General features: G+C 28.1%; 1 protein-coding gene across 1 annotated transcript in view; it reads left to right on the forward strand.

Moving 5' to 3' along the window:
• The window catches only part of LOC129984916 (putative inorganic phosphate cotransporter), a 29,700-nt gene extending 17,648 nt beyond the window's left edge, over positions 1–12,052 (forward strand). Inside the window, exons 8-13 of the mRNA XM_056094866.1 lie at positions 507–639; positions 739–894; positions 2,327–2,412; positions 3,838–4,039; positions 4,191–4,255; positions 11,882–12,052. Of these exons, the coding sequence (XP_055950841.1) occupies positions 507–639; positions 739–894; positions 2,327–2,412; positions 3,838–4,039; positions 4,191–4,255; positions 11,882–12,052 (813 nt within the window). The remainder of the gene's footprint in view (positions 1–506; positions 640–738; positions 895–2,326; positions 2,413–3,837; positions 4,040–4,190; positions 4,256–11,881) is intronic.
• The last annotated feature ends 267 nt before the right edge of the window (positions 12,053–12,319 follow it).

Raw genomic sequence — 12,319 nt, forward strand, 5'->3', positions numbered from 1 at the left:
AAATGCAATATTTTAAATTAAATTTTTTTTTGCTATAACTTTAGTTCTGAATTTAAGTTCTATTCTATGATTCTTCAAAACGTTATTATTACATGAAAATTACTTGAAGATAAAAATTCTTTAACATCATGACTAATAGCAGCTTATTCATTGGGGCTTCAATGAATCTTTCAATTATTTTACAAATTTGTTCATAACATTTTCCAACATTTCCTTAATAATATTTTGATATTATTAGATAAGAAATAAAAATCGTATATTAATCACCTCCTGTTGTTTATATTTACTGTATAAACCTATTGTAGTAGATTTACTGTATAAGCCTATTGTAGTAGATTTACTGTATAAACCTACGGTGTAAATTTACTGTATAAACCTATGGAGTAGATTTAATGTATAAAAACATATTGCAGTGGATTTACTGTATAAATCTATTGCAGTAGATTTAGGCAATTAAAAATTTGCTTTCGATTGACGTTTTAAATGTTTCACCGACTTTTTTTTAGAATGGCTTACTGTCATGCTTACCGAACTTGCTTCGTGCAATTTGTGCTTGTATTGTTGGCATCTTGATTGACTACATAAGAAGTAGAAGAGAAATACCGATTGTGTATATTAGGAAAGGCGCAACTCTTGCCAGTAAGTTAAGAATACTCTACTGACTTCATATTTGTAATTTAAATAGATAATAGAATTTTTTTAAATGTTTTTTATTAAGTTTAAAAATTATTTTTTCAGATTCCTTAACGGCATTCATAGGGTTTATTGGCATATTATTTGCAGGATGCAATGTTACATTGAGTACCATTGCCTTCATCACTGCTGGCATTTTAAGTGATTTTTATATATTTGGCGTTTCTTTGGTTCCTATAGACATGGCACCAAATCTTGCTGGTAAGTGAAATAATCTGTATGTAAATAAGGAAAAAAAATTGAATTCTACGACTATTACCAGAAAATACTTTATCTGTTGGATCATAAAATTTTTCAAATGAGAATATCACAGCACAAAAATTACATTAACAATGCATTTTAATTTTTATTAAATGCTTAGGAAATTCCTATGGCATTCATTGTGCTTTAGTTCTTATTGTGCAGCTTTGAGTTCCTCAAGCTTTTATGATTTTTGTTTTAACTTCCCAATTTGTAATAATTTTTTTTCCTTTCATTTTGGAATTCGTTTTTTTTTATTTCTTTAGTTTTCCAATTTGAATTTTTGTTTGGGTTTTGTCATCCAATTGTGTAATAAAAAGGCTTAAAAAAGTTTATTGCAAATTTTTAAATTTTGCAACATATTTTTTAGTACAATAGTAAAATATTTTTTAAAATTATTTTCTTTTATTTATTTTTAATGTATTTCATAATGAATTATTATTATTATTAAAACGTGTAATCCTTTTCTTCATATTCATTTCGAAATAGTGCCTTTCATATGGAATCAAATTTTTACTAATGTTAACTTTTAATTTTTCTTGTGAAAATTCTAAGTACAAAATTAAAGATTTCTTGCAAAGGAAGTGACTGAAAAATCGACATTATCTCATATTTGCAAACATTACAGAAGTGAAAGTAATAAAATTAATCCGACTATGTCAAATTAATAAATTTTTGACAAATGATTCAAATATACACAAAATATTTACAAATCTATGTCATGAATGGTCATTGGATGACAAAATTTGACTAGATTACAACATTTTTTTTGTATAATGTTATGCATAACCTTTTTTTTTGTATTTTTCAATCAATTACTTTTTTTTTCGAATTTTAGTAGATAAATAAAGGTTCGAACAAAATTCTGTAAATTATAATCAAACAAACTCAAAACAACTCTTATTATTTATTTATTTATTCTATCAATTCTTGTGATATTTAAAAAGTTTTTTTTTGATTTAATAAAGTTATAACTTCTCATGGGTTTAAAGTTTTACAACATTATGTGTCAAGATATATAAATTCGTATATGTGGAAAAGTTATTATGCCCAATGCATAAAAAATGGTTTTAACTTTCAATTGTGTGATAAAAATTTATTACAATTTCTTAAAATTGTGTAATAAAAACATATATATTTTTAATGAATTATTATTTTTATTATCGAAACTTGTAATCACCTTTTCTCATATTTATTTCTATATAGTGCCTTTCATATGGAATCAAATTTTTGCTAATTTTAATACTAATATTAATTTGTCTTAAGCGTTCAATATTTTACACTATTTTATGTCAAGAAATATAATTTCGTTTATGTGAAAACAATATTCTGCAGAATGAATATAAATAATCGTAAATATTTTGTAATAGTTATTTATGATGATTCTATTCAGGAACATTATCAGGAATTCTGTGTTTTTTGAGTAGTGTACCTTATTTCCTCCTTCCAGCAATGATTGGATACCTTACCAAGGAAGAAGTAAGTGTTTTGTATATTTGTATCTTGAATAAAATCAAACTAAAACACAAACATTTTCAGAAACAAACTAAAAAAATAATTGATTAAAATATATAACAAATAAAATGTTTAAGTACGAAGCCTTTATTATAAATTATTTTTCAATGGTATTTGCTACCACATAATGATCACAAATGTATTAAATTATAGAAACTCTCTTCATATTTAGAATATCAAATAAAATTTTTACAGAAATAATAAAAGGACAATTAGTATACAATTTATTTATTTCCATTTGCAGAAATAAAGAAAAACTAAAATACATTTTATTTATTATTTTTTCTAAGTTTTACATAACAGTTTTTTAACGATTAAAATACTTGCCATGACATTGTTAGGAAACTGAACACCTTCCTACGAAATCACTTTATACTTTGTTCTAGTGTCTTTCTTTGTATTAGATGTTCTTGTGTCTTTCTTTATATTAGATGTTCTTGTGTCTTTCTTTGTATTAGATGTTCTTGTGTCTTTCTTTGTATTAGATGTTTTTGTGTCTTTCTTTATATTAGATGTTCTTGTGTCTTTCTTTGTATTAGATGTTCTTGTGTCTTTCTTTGTATTAGATGTTTTAGTGTCTTTCTTTGTATTAAATGTTCTAGTGTTTTCTTTGTATTAGATGTTCTTGTGTATTTCTTTGTATTAGATGTTCTAGTGTATTTCTTTGTATTAGATGTTCTAGTGTCTTTCTTTTGTACTAGATGTTCTTGTGTATTTCTTTGTATTAGATGTTCTAGTGTATTTCTTTGTATTAGATGTTCTAGTGTCTTTCTTTTGTACTAGATGTTTTTGTCTATTTCTTTGTATGAGATATTCTAGTGTATTTCTTTGTATTAGATGTTCTAGTGTCTTTCTTTTGTACTAGATGTTCTAGTGCATCTTTCTATTAGATGTTCTAGTGTATTTCTTTGTATAACATGTTTTAGTGTCTTTCTATGTATTAGATGTTTTAATGTCTGTCTTTGTGTTAGATGTTCTTGTGTATTTCTTTGTATTAGATGTTCTTGTGTATTTCTTTGTATTTGATGTTCCAGTGTATTTTTTTTGTATTTGATGTTCTAGTGTATTTCTTTGTATTAGACAATTGATCCTATCAATTAAATATCATTTAATTTGAATGTTAAAAATGGGAAATTGGAGAAAACATGTCCTAACATTTCTCTTTTTGGGATGGTAAAGGCCATTTCAAGTTGCCGTTCATGTCATCAAAACGATATTACAAACAAAACCATATAACAAAATTTATGTAAACACAACGAATCAAATAACTAAAAACCAATTTACGAAAATGTTTAAAAATTGGAAATTTTATGCAAACAGAATTTGACATTTTATTTAGATTTACATTTTATTAGAATTTAATACTTCTTTTTTTAATCTTTTTAACAGCAATCTATAGCGCAGTGGAGCTATGTGTATTATTTCACAATTGGATTGGTCATTGTTACTACTATAATATATTTACTGTTTGGTACATCAGAGCTCCAGCAATGGGGTATGGACCAAGATGAATCCAGACCAACAATCAAAGGTTCGGAAGACAGGAACAATGAGCTTGTCAAAACAGAAATTTCAGTGATAGCAGATGAAGGTATTCGTTATACTCAACAGAGACGGTTTTCATAAATTATTTTGTATCCATTTGTTTAAATATTTTCCGTCTCACTTCAATACGTCGTACCATTCATTTAATATTCTTATCATGAATTTTCTTCTTAATTTCTCATATTTCATTCTTTCAGAAAGAATAGTTTCAATGCCTGAATTTGTAAAGTTCATCTCCCAACTTTTTGAAAAATCATTTAAAGTCTGTTAATAGTTAAGAATTTCTTATTGTACTTCATTAATGTCATAATAAATGTGCTGTAATAAATTTTTGTTGTTTTGCATTTTTCGATAATAATGTCTTAAGTCTTTACATGAAAATTTACAACGTCATTTGTAGTTATTATCATAAGGAAAGGTAAGAAGTCTATAGCTACCACGTATTTAAGCTGTTCGAAGTTTTTAATCATACATTTAAAAATGACAGATATATTGCAGAAATGTATTGCAGATGCGTAGAGGAGAAATTTAATTTCTTTTAATAATAAGAATAAAAAGTCTTAGAGTGATAATAAGAAGTCGTGACACACATGCGTGCTCGCACACATACACGCACACACAGAGAGATGTACACATACACGCACACATATACTTTCACATTCACATACACACAAGCACGCACGCACAGATTATATTCACACACACACAAGCACGCACGCACAAATTACATTCACACAAGCACGCACGTACACATTCACATACACACAAGCACTCACGCATACATTCACATTCATATACACACACAAGTACTCACGCATACATTCAAAATCACATACACACAACCACACACGCACGCACGCATCTGTGTTTGAATAATACAGATTTAATCAAAAATGGACAAAATTAGAACCATTTTATATTTATTTTGAAGTTCGTTTAAATTTTTTATGGGGGAAAAAAAGAAAAAAAAAAAAAACTACGCCTACAAAATTAATTTGATATGTTAGTGGAATTAAAGTATATTTCAGTTTTTTATCGCAGCTGTTCAGAATATTTTAAATCTCAGTTTGAAATGGTTTTAGAATGAATAAATGAAATGAATGAAATGAAATGAATAAATAGGAGGAAACGTTAGTCATTGCCAATCCTTTTTACATTCACTGATTTCAATCTTCAAAGTAAATTCGAGATTTGGATAACACTCTGCGAGTTGGATTCCCCTTGAGTCTCATGAAAATACTTTTTTGATTTACATCTTTATTCTGTAATTTTATCTGCCTATCTAATGACTGACATAATTTACAGACATAATAATAAACATAATTTTTTAGCAGCGTCTCATTGTCACAAACAAATTAAAATGTGATTTTTGTAAATGAATTTTCTTTTTGAAGTAAATGCCTATTTCTAAAGTCTTAGAAATTAGCCACTGGTCAAAATTAAAATGGATACCATGCATATTAATAACGATACTAAATGCACTTATTCATACTATTCCTGAATTTCTAAATAAGTTTACTGCTTTATTAAAACATAAAAAGCAATAAACTTAAAATTGAGCAACGCGAAGCAAGATACTTTCTTCCATTAAGATATTTAACAATTTATTCCTCATTAATTATTTTGTATTCGAGGAAAGTGATTCACCAGCTGCATAAAGTTTACGAGTCACATCAGCTGCTCACTTATCATCGCAATCTAAAAGAATTGACACAGATTTATTTTTTCATGATAGCTTGTAAATCAAGAATTTCCAGGCTAAACAATATTGAAAGATTTATGAACCGCCATTTTGAATAAAATAAATTACCATTCATTCTTTAAACACAACAATCCCGACTCATTTGTAACTATTAACAAGATATAGAACTTCAAAGGAAGTGAGCATTCAAATGATGTTCTGCACAGGAACTTAGCTTCGAATATCACTTTATGGGATATAATTCCAGGATATCTCAAAATCAAAATGTTTTGGGTTACATTATGATAATTTGATACTGTAAACAGAAAAATATCAGATATTGCTGGTTTGCCCATTAATTTAAGAAATAAGGATTGATAAAATTATTACCAGTGATTATTTAAAGGAAATTAAAAATTGCAAGCATACTTTTCACTGAGAATTAAGGAAAAAAATAAGGAATTTTAGCTAGCAACAAAATTTTATAGAATTTAATATAATTTAAAAAAATTCTCTTAGTATGTAGAATCTAAAGCTACGGAAATTTTTTGAATTAAACTTTAATGTTCAGTAAAAAATCATCATACATTCGAAGCTAAATGCTCTAGGGGGATTCTATGCTTGTATGAATATGATTAAAAATGATTACGTTCATGTAAGATTATCCAACATTTGTTGCGACGGCTAAGCGGAATTCTATTGCTTGTATGAATATGGTTAAAAAGGATTATGTCAATGTAAAATTATCCTACATTTGATGCGACGGCTAAACGGAATTGCTTTGCAAGTATGAATATGATTAAAAATGATTATGTTAATGTGAGATTATGCCTCATTTGATGAGACGTCTAAGCGGAATGCTATTGCTTGTATGAATATGATTAAAAGTTATTATGTTAATGTAAGATTATCCAACATTTGTTGCGATGGCTAAGCGGAAATCCATGATCAGTATTCCGTCAGAAACATTTATCAATCTCTTGGTAAACAAATTAATCCCGTGAAGATATAGATCTGGTTTGTTTCGATGCAATTTAGTTATCAATCAATTTTTTATATGAATTCAACGAAACACAATCTTTATGGAGAGAAACAAAGAGTAGTCTGAAGGAGCAACATTTGGTGAATCTGGCGGAAGGGGCAAAATGTCCCGTGAAGTGATCTAAAGTTTCTTTTCACTATCCTGGCGATATGTAGGAAAGCATTGTCGGATTGAAAAAAATATCTTATCCTGATTTTCTGGATTTTCTTCTTCAATGCTTTGTTGAAATTCATCAACTGTTGCTTGTAGTTTTCACCATTAATGATTGCATTATACAATGCTTCCAATTTTTTTTATCTTTTATTGTTTTGGTGATTTACCATGCTTTTTGTCATGTGCAGTGAAATAATTATTTTTAGATCACTTAAAAATGGATGAAGTCATATTAATACGCAAAAGACATAGAAAATAAAATATTAAACTTTATATAATTTTACTAATAACACCTTAAAACTTTTGCATTACGAAGCGAATAAAAAGAAACAACTATAGACCTTATATATCTAATTTACAAAAATTGAAATTGAAATATACATAAGATTATTAACAGAGATATTTCAAATTTGTAGAAACGCATACTGCATGAAAAGTTTTATAAAGTTTAAAAAAAACTGAATTTAAATTAAATAAATCCAATGAAAAATATCGATAATAAAGTAAAGAATGTATTAACCATAAGGAACAAAATCCGAACTTGTTGTTTCTGAAAAAAAATTCGTAGTTTAAAATTTAACGGCATGTGACGGCTATCGTTACAAAAACATTCTTTCCGTGAACGGCAGTAGTAAGTATAATCACATATGGATTTGGATATGGCTGCGCTTTCTTCACAACGTAAAGAATATTGCGTGATTGAGCAAATATGTAGTTTAATACTACCGGAATACATAACTTAATCGGAAATCATGTGACATCTGCTTATAGATATAGAATTTTTGAAAAATCACAACTATGAATTTTACGTTGTAAAAGTCAGGCGATCATGGTGGAATGAATAAAGGAGTTATCTTCTTCAGCGTTTTTATTGTAACTGAAAACAACTCAAATGCTTTATTTCACATTGCTTCTTTAATAAAATAATCTGGAAAAAATATCTTAGATATCGGCACATTACAAAAATCAAGGAAAAACTTAACTTTTTTTAAATGGATTTTCCTAAAATTCATACTCGACTTACATGCCAGAGAAATTATGTTCTTTTTGGAACCAAAGAACCGATGCTAGAATCTTCTGAATTGGTGTTAACTTTAATTATGTATATATAGAGATTTCTCTCAATATATACAAAGGATGAATAAATGATTATACCTGTTTCCCTCTTTCTGAAATTTGTAAATTTTATGTTTAATTATAATTTCTCTGTCGTGATTTTTTTTCTTTTTAAGGATAAACTTAGTGATATTGTGAATTGATAGTGGAAAAATTATCTGGTATTAATTTAAAAAAACATGAAGAGGAATGAGCAGAAACTTCTTCCATCTCCAATGAAAACCTTTAGCCATTTTTATATGCGAAAACTCCTGAAATAAAGCACTGTTTGTGTTTTTCTTATTTATACGTCCTTTAATCAGTAGCCTAATTCATTTAATAATGGAGTATTCCATTTATACGACACAAATACCCAATTATGCTTACACACACACACACACACACACACACATATATTTCGTTAAAGTATGAATTGTTGATATAAAAATGATAACTGTAAACAAAACTAATATTCTTATAAAAAGTAAGAAAATATTGTTAAACAAAGCGGTTTTCTCTGCACCATGTTGCGTACGACGTTGTTAGAAACATGTAAAAATATCAATTTATATTTTACGTCGCCATTTAAATTTCATTTTATATATTTAAGAGTATTTATATTTCAATGCATTTTTATATATTATATATATCTTTTTAAAACAATTATGTTGAAATTATATGAGATATAGTGAATTTAAAATGATTGCATTTTTATCATTATATTATTTCATACATGATGTAGCCAAACAATATTACATACCTTAATAAGCTTTTACCTAACTGTTGTTCGCTAATGGCATTTGATAATATTATAATAGTACTAGCTTCTTCATTAAAATATGAAGTGCGCAAATTTCAGGTACAGAACTGCGAGATAAAAATCATAAAATAAAAATATAAATGATAAAAAAAATAATCACATCCCTTGTGGAAAGTTCACTATTTGATTTGTGACGAAGGGGAAAATACTTTTATTAGAGAGAATGCAAGACAGTTTAGAGAACCGCCCCCCATCTCCCATTGGCTACTAATATCGACAACTTTAAAGGAATCTAAAGTTTTCTTATGTCTGATTGCTGATAACAAAAGATAATTTTGCATTATTATATTATTTGACATTTTTCAAATGAAAGTTTACAAATTTTATTTATACGTGGATCATAAGTAGGAAAAAAGCGCATTTATTCAATTCTTACTATTAGTTCACACTCTACCTATATATATTTATATATCTTGTTCAAATTTTCAAGCTTTAATAAAATACTTTTTATTCATACACTCAAGTTCAAATACATTTTTTTTTAAAAATGTGTAGTGAATGACACGATACTAATACAGTTTTTCAAATATTAATTCATTGATTAAATTTAATTAATTAATCTTAGTTTTATATGGGAAAAAATTTCTCTTATATAAGATATTTAAAAGGATAGAAATATAAGATACAAGGGAGCACTGTAGATTATGCAGTAATATATCTAGGACGAAAACTCTTCGCAGTAGGTCAAGCATATGTCACATTGAGTCTTTTGGAAACATTAGATGGACTATTAATTGAAGAACTGGACTGCTCGAAACTCACTGGAAAGGTTCCTTGCAATAATGAAGCATTACAAGAGATGGATAGAATGATAAATTATAGACCACCTTCAGCTTCATAAATTAGAAACGAAAATAAATAGAAAGCGAATAAATAGTAACAAGCAAAAATAATTGTCCATCACCATATATAGGAAGGACAATGGACAATTGCAAGGAAATTCGCTTTCTCTTTTGCCACTTAATATTGTGTTTCTGTCATATGTATATACATATTTATATTAATTGTAATTATTTAATAAAAAGTAACTAAAATAAAATTTTTCTTACTTGACCTAAGTAGGAATTGACTTAATGTTTTTATATTATTTGTTATAATAAAAGATAATCTTGCACGCATTATAATATTTGAAATCTTTCAAGTAAAAGTTGACATAAGTAGAAAAAAAGCGCATTTATTACTAAGTGCGAGAAGCTTTCCATGTTTTATTGCCTTAAGAGATCTGATTTATCAGTTGTATATTCAGCTTATGGTACGGTCACATTTTATGAAGTTTTCATTCTTCCTCCGATGTTGGCACAGCTGTAAAGCACAGCATGAAAAAACATACATATTTCTACGCAGAAATATTTAGGATTTTTTTGTATTCCTTCCTCTGAATTTGAGGAAATTTCTTTCGCTTATGATTATTTCTATTCGGATTTATATTGATAGCATTTATGTAATTGTGTAATAGGGCGAATGGAAAATTATTTTTTTTCTTCTCAAATTGCTTTATCAAGGAAAAATTGCAAATAAATAAAAAAATTAAATCATGAAAAAAACAAAAACAAAAACAACAACAAAAAAAAAAGAATAAAAAATTAACAATGTTTCCCACTTTATGCTTTAATGAATATGAATACTTCCAGGGTACATTTTTTGAAATGTATTAACTATTCACATTTTCAAATTTTTCCAAAAAATAGATGTAAAAAATTAATAAAATAAAGATACATTAGTTAAAAGCTAATACAATTTTAAAAACTGGAAAATATGTTTTTCCCAAATTAAAAATTGGGAAAAAAACAAAAAAAACCCTCCTAGTTTAAAAGCTTATTGAATGATTTGCTCACAGTTTAAGAAATTAGGTACTAAATATATAAACTATTTCTTTAACAAAAAAGTAAACTGTTCTTCTATCCAATCTTGGAGTACTTTGATTCCAGTTCTTCTTTCCTTCGCCACAGAATATCCCCGAACTTGGAATCTCTAGGATTCCTTGTCGGTTGAAAGGATATACGTGGGAGTATTTATTAAGAATTTTTTTTTTTGTAATTTACTTGTACAATACACAGAAAAAGTAACTATATAGAATATTATAATGATGAAGGAGGTGTTCGGTGGGGAGTATGAGTAGATGAAATCTATTGAAGTTAATATATTCTGGAGAAGAGCCTGGTTGAGAAATGAAACGAAAATTTATACTGGGCTTGGGTCTGGAGAAATCAATTCCTCGTTCTCTTGTAAGAACCGCACAAGATTTCTAATTTTGACCTTGGACATCTTGTTTCTCATAACGTTGGTCCACCAGATATTTTCTAGGTCGTGGGTGGGTTTTTTGAGATGAAAAGATGTGGTGAGAGGGCAACTAGTGGCATAATGAAGGGGATCGCCTACTTCACCGCAGCCACATTGATCCGATCCTTTAATATGGAATCTCTTGAAATATGAAGGGAAAGGACCATGGCCAGTTGTAAAGATAATGTCAAGCCTGTTCTAAGATGATGGGTTAAAGGACACTTTGTAGATGATTTGATAGAGGTTTCTGCCAGTTGAGCCATTGTCCCTTTCTTCTTGCCATCGCTGTAGGCTCAATTTATTTAGAATATTTTTCAGATGGCTTCTAGGAGCTGGGTATTGAACGGGCGTATCTCACTGATAAATAGCATTAAATGTTCATTTTTTCACATTACTAAGCAATATAACAACTTTAAATGTTTTTTAAATAAATATATTGTTTATTCCATATTCAGGATTTACTGAACATACTGAAAAAAAAATTACATCAAATTTGAACTAAAAGTATGCATTAGGCTTTAATTTAAACGGTTTTTAGGAATAAAATTTTGACAACATTCAGTATTTAAGAAAATAGCATTTAAAGTTGCTAAATAATATTAAAACGTATATGAATATAAAAAAAATATATGCAGTTACCCAAAGAATAAAAGTAAAAATAAAATTCAAAGGTATTTTTAAAGAAAATATTTTAAAAACTAAAAACATCGAATGAAAATAAAATGTTCTATATTTTCGACACAAATCGACTCTCAACGTCGCTCTGAAATGTTACAAAATAACCTAAACATTCATTAAATTTGGATTTTTTTTAAAGCTTAAAATGTCGGACCTTTCAGATTTTGAAAGAGGTCAAATTATGGGAGCCCGTCTAGCTGGAGCAAGTGTGACCGAAAATTCCAACTTTAAGGCGTTTCTAGAGGTATGGTGTCCAAGACATGACAGCCTACACACAGCGCGGCAAGACAAGCACGACACAGCAAAATAGTGGGCTGAAAGAGAAGCTCAATGACAGAGACTGACGGGTATTGAAGCGGATTATAATGTCTAAATAACGAACAACTGCAGCAAAAGTGACCACAGAACTCATGGCACAGCAGCAATTCTCAAGTCACTTGTCTCAGATGTTCATGGTAAACGTCATCTATATTGGTGTCCCACTTACAAAACATGATCGATTTATAATTGGAAGAATGTAATAAGGTCTGACTTTTACCTACAACAGGACGGGTATATGTTTGGAGGACACCTGCAT

The sequence above is a fragment of the Argiope bruennichi genome, chromosome 9 (assembly GCF_947563725.1).
Source record: "Argiope bruennichi chromosome 9, qqArgBrue1.1, whole genome shotgun sequence".
NCBI lineage: Eukaryota > Metazoa > Arthropoda > Arachnida > Araneae > Araneidae > Argiope > Argiope bruennichi.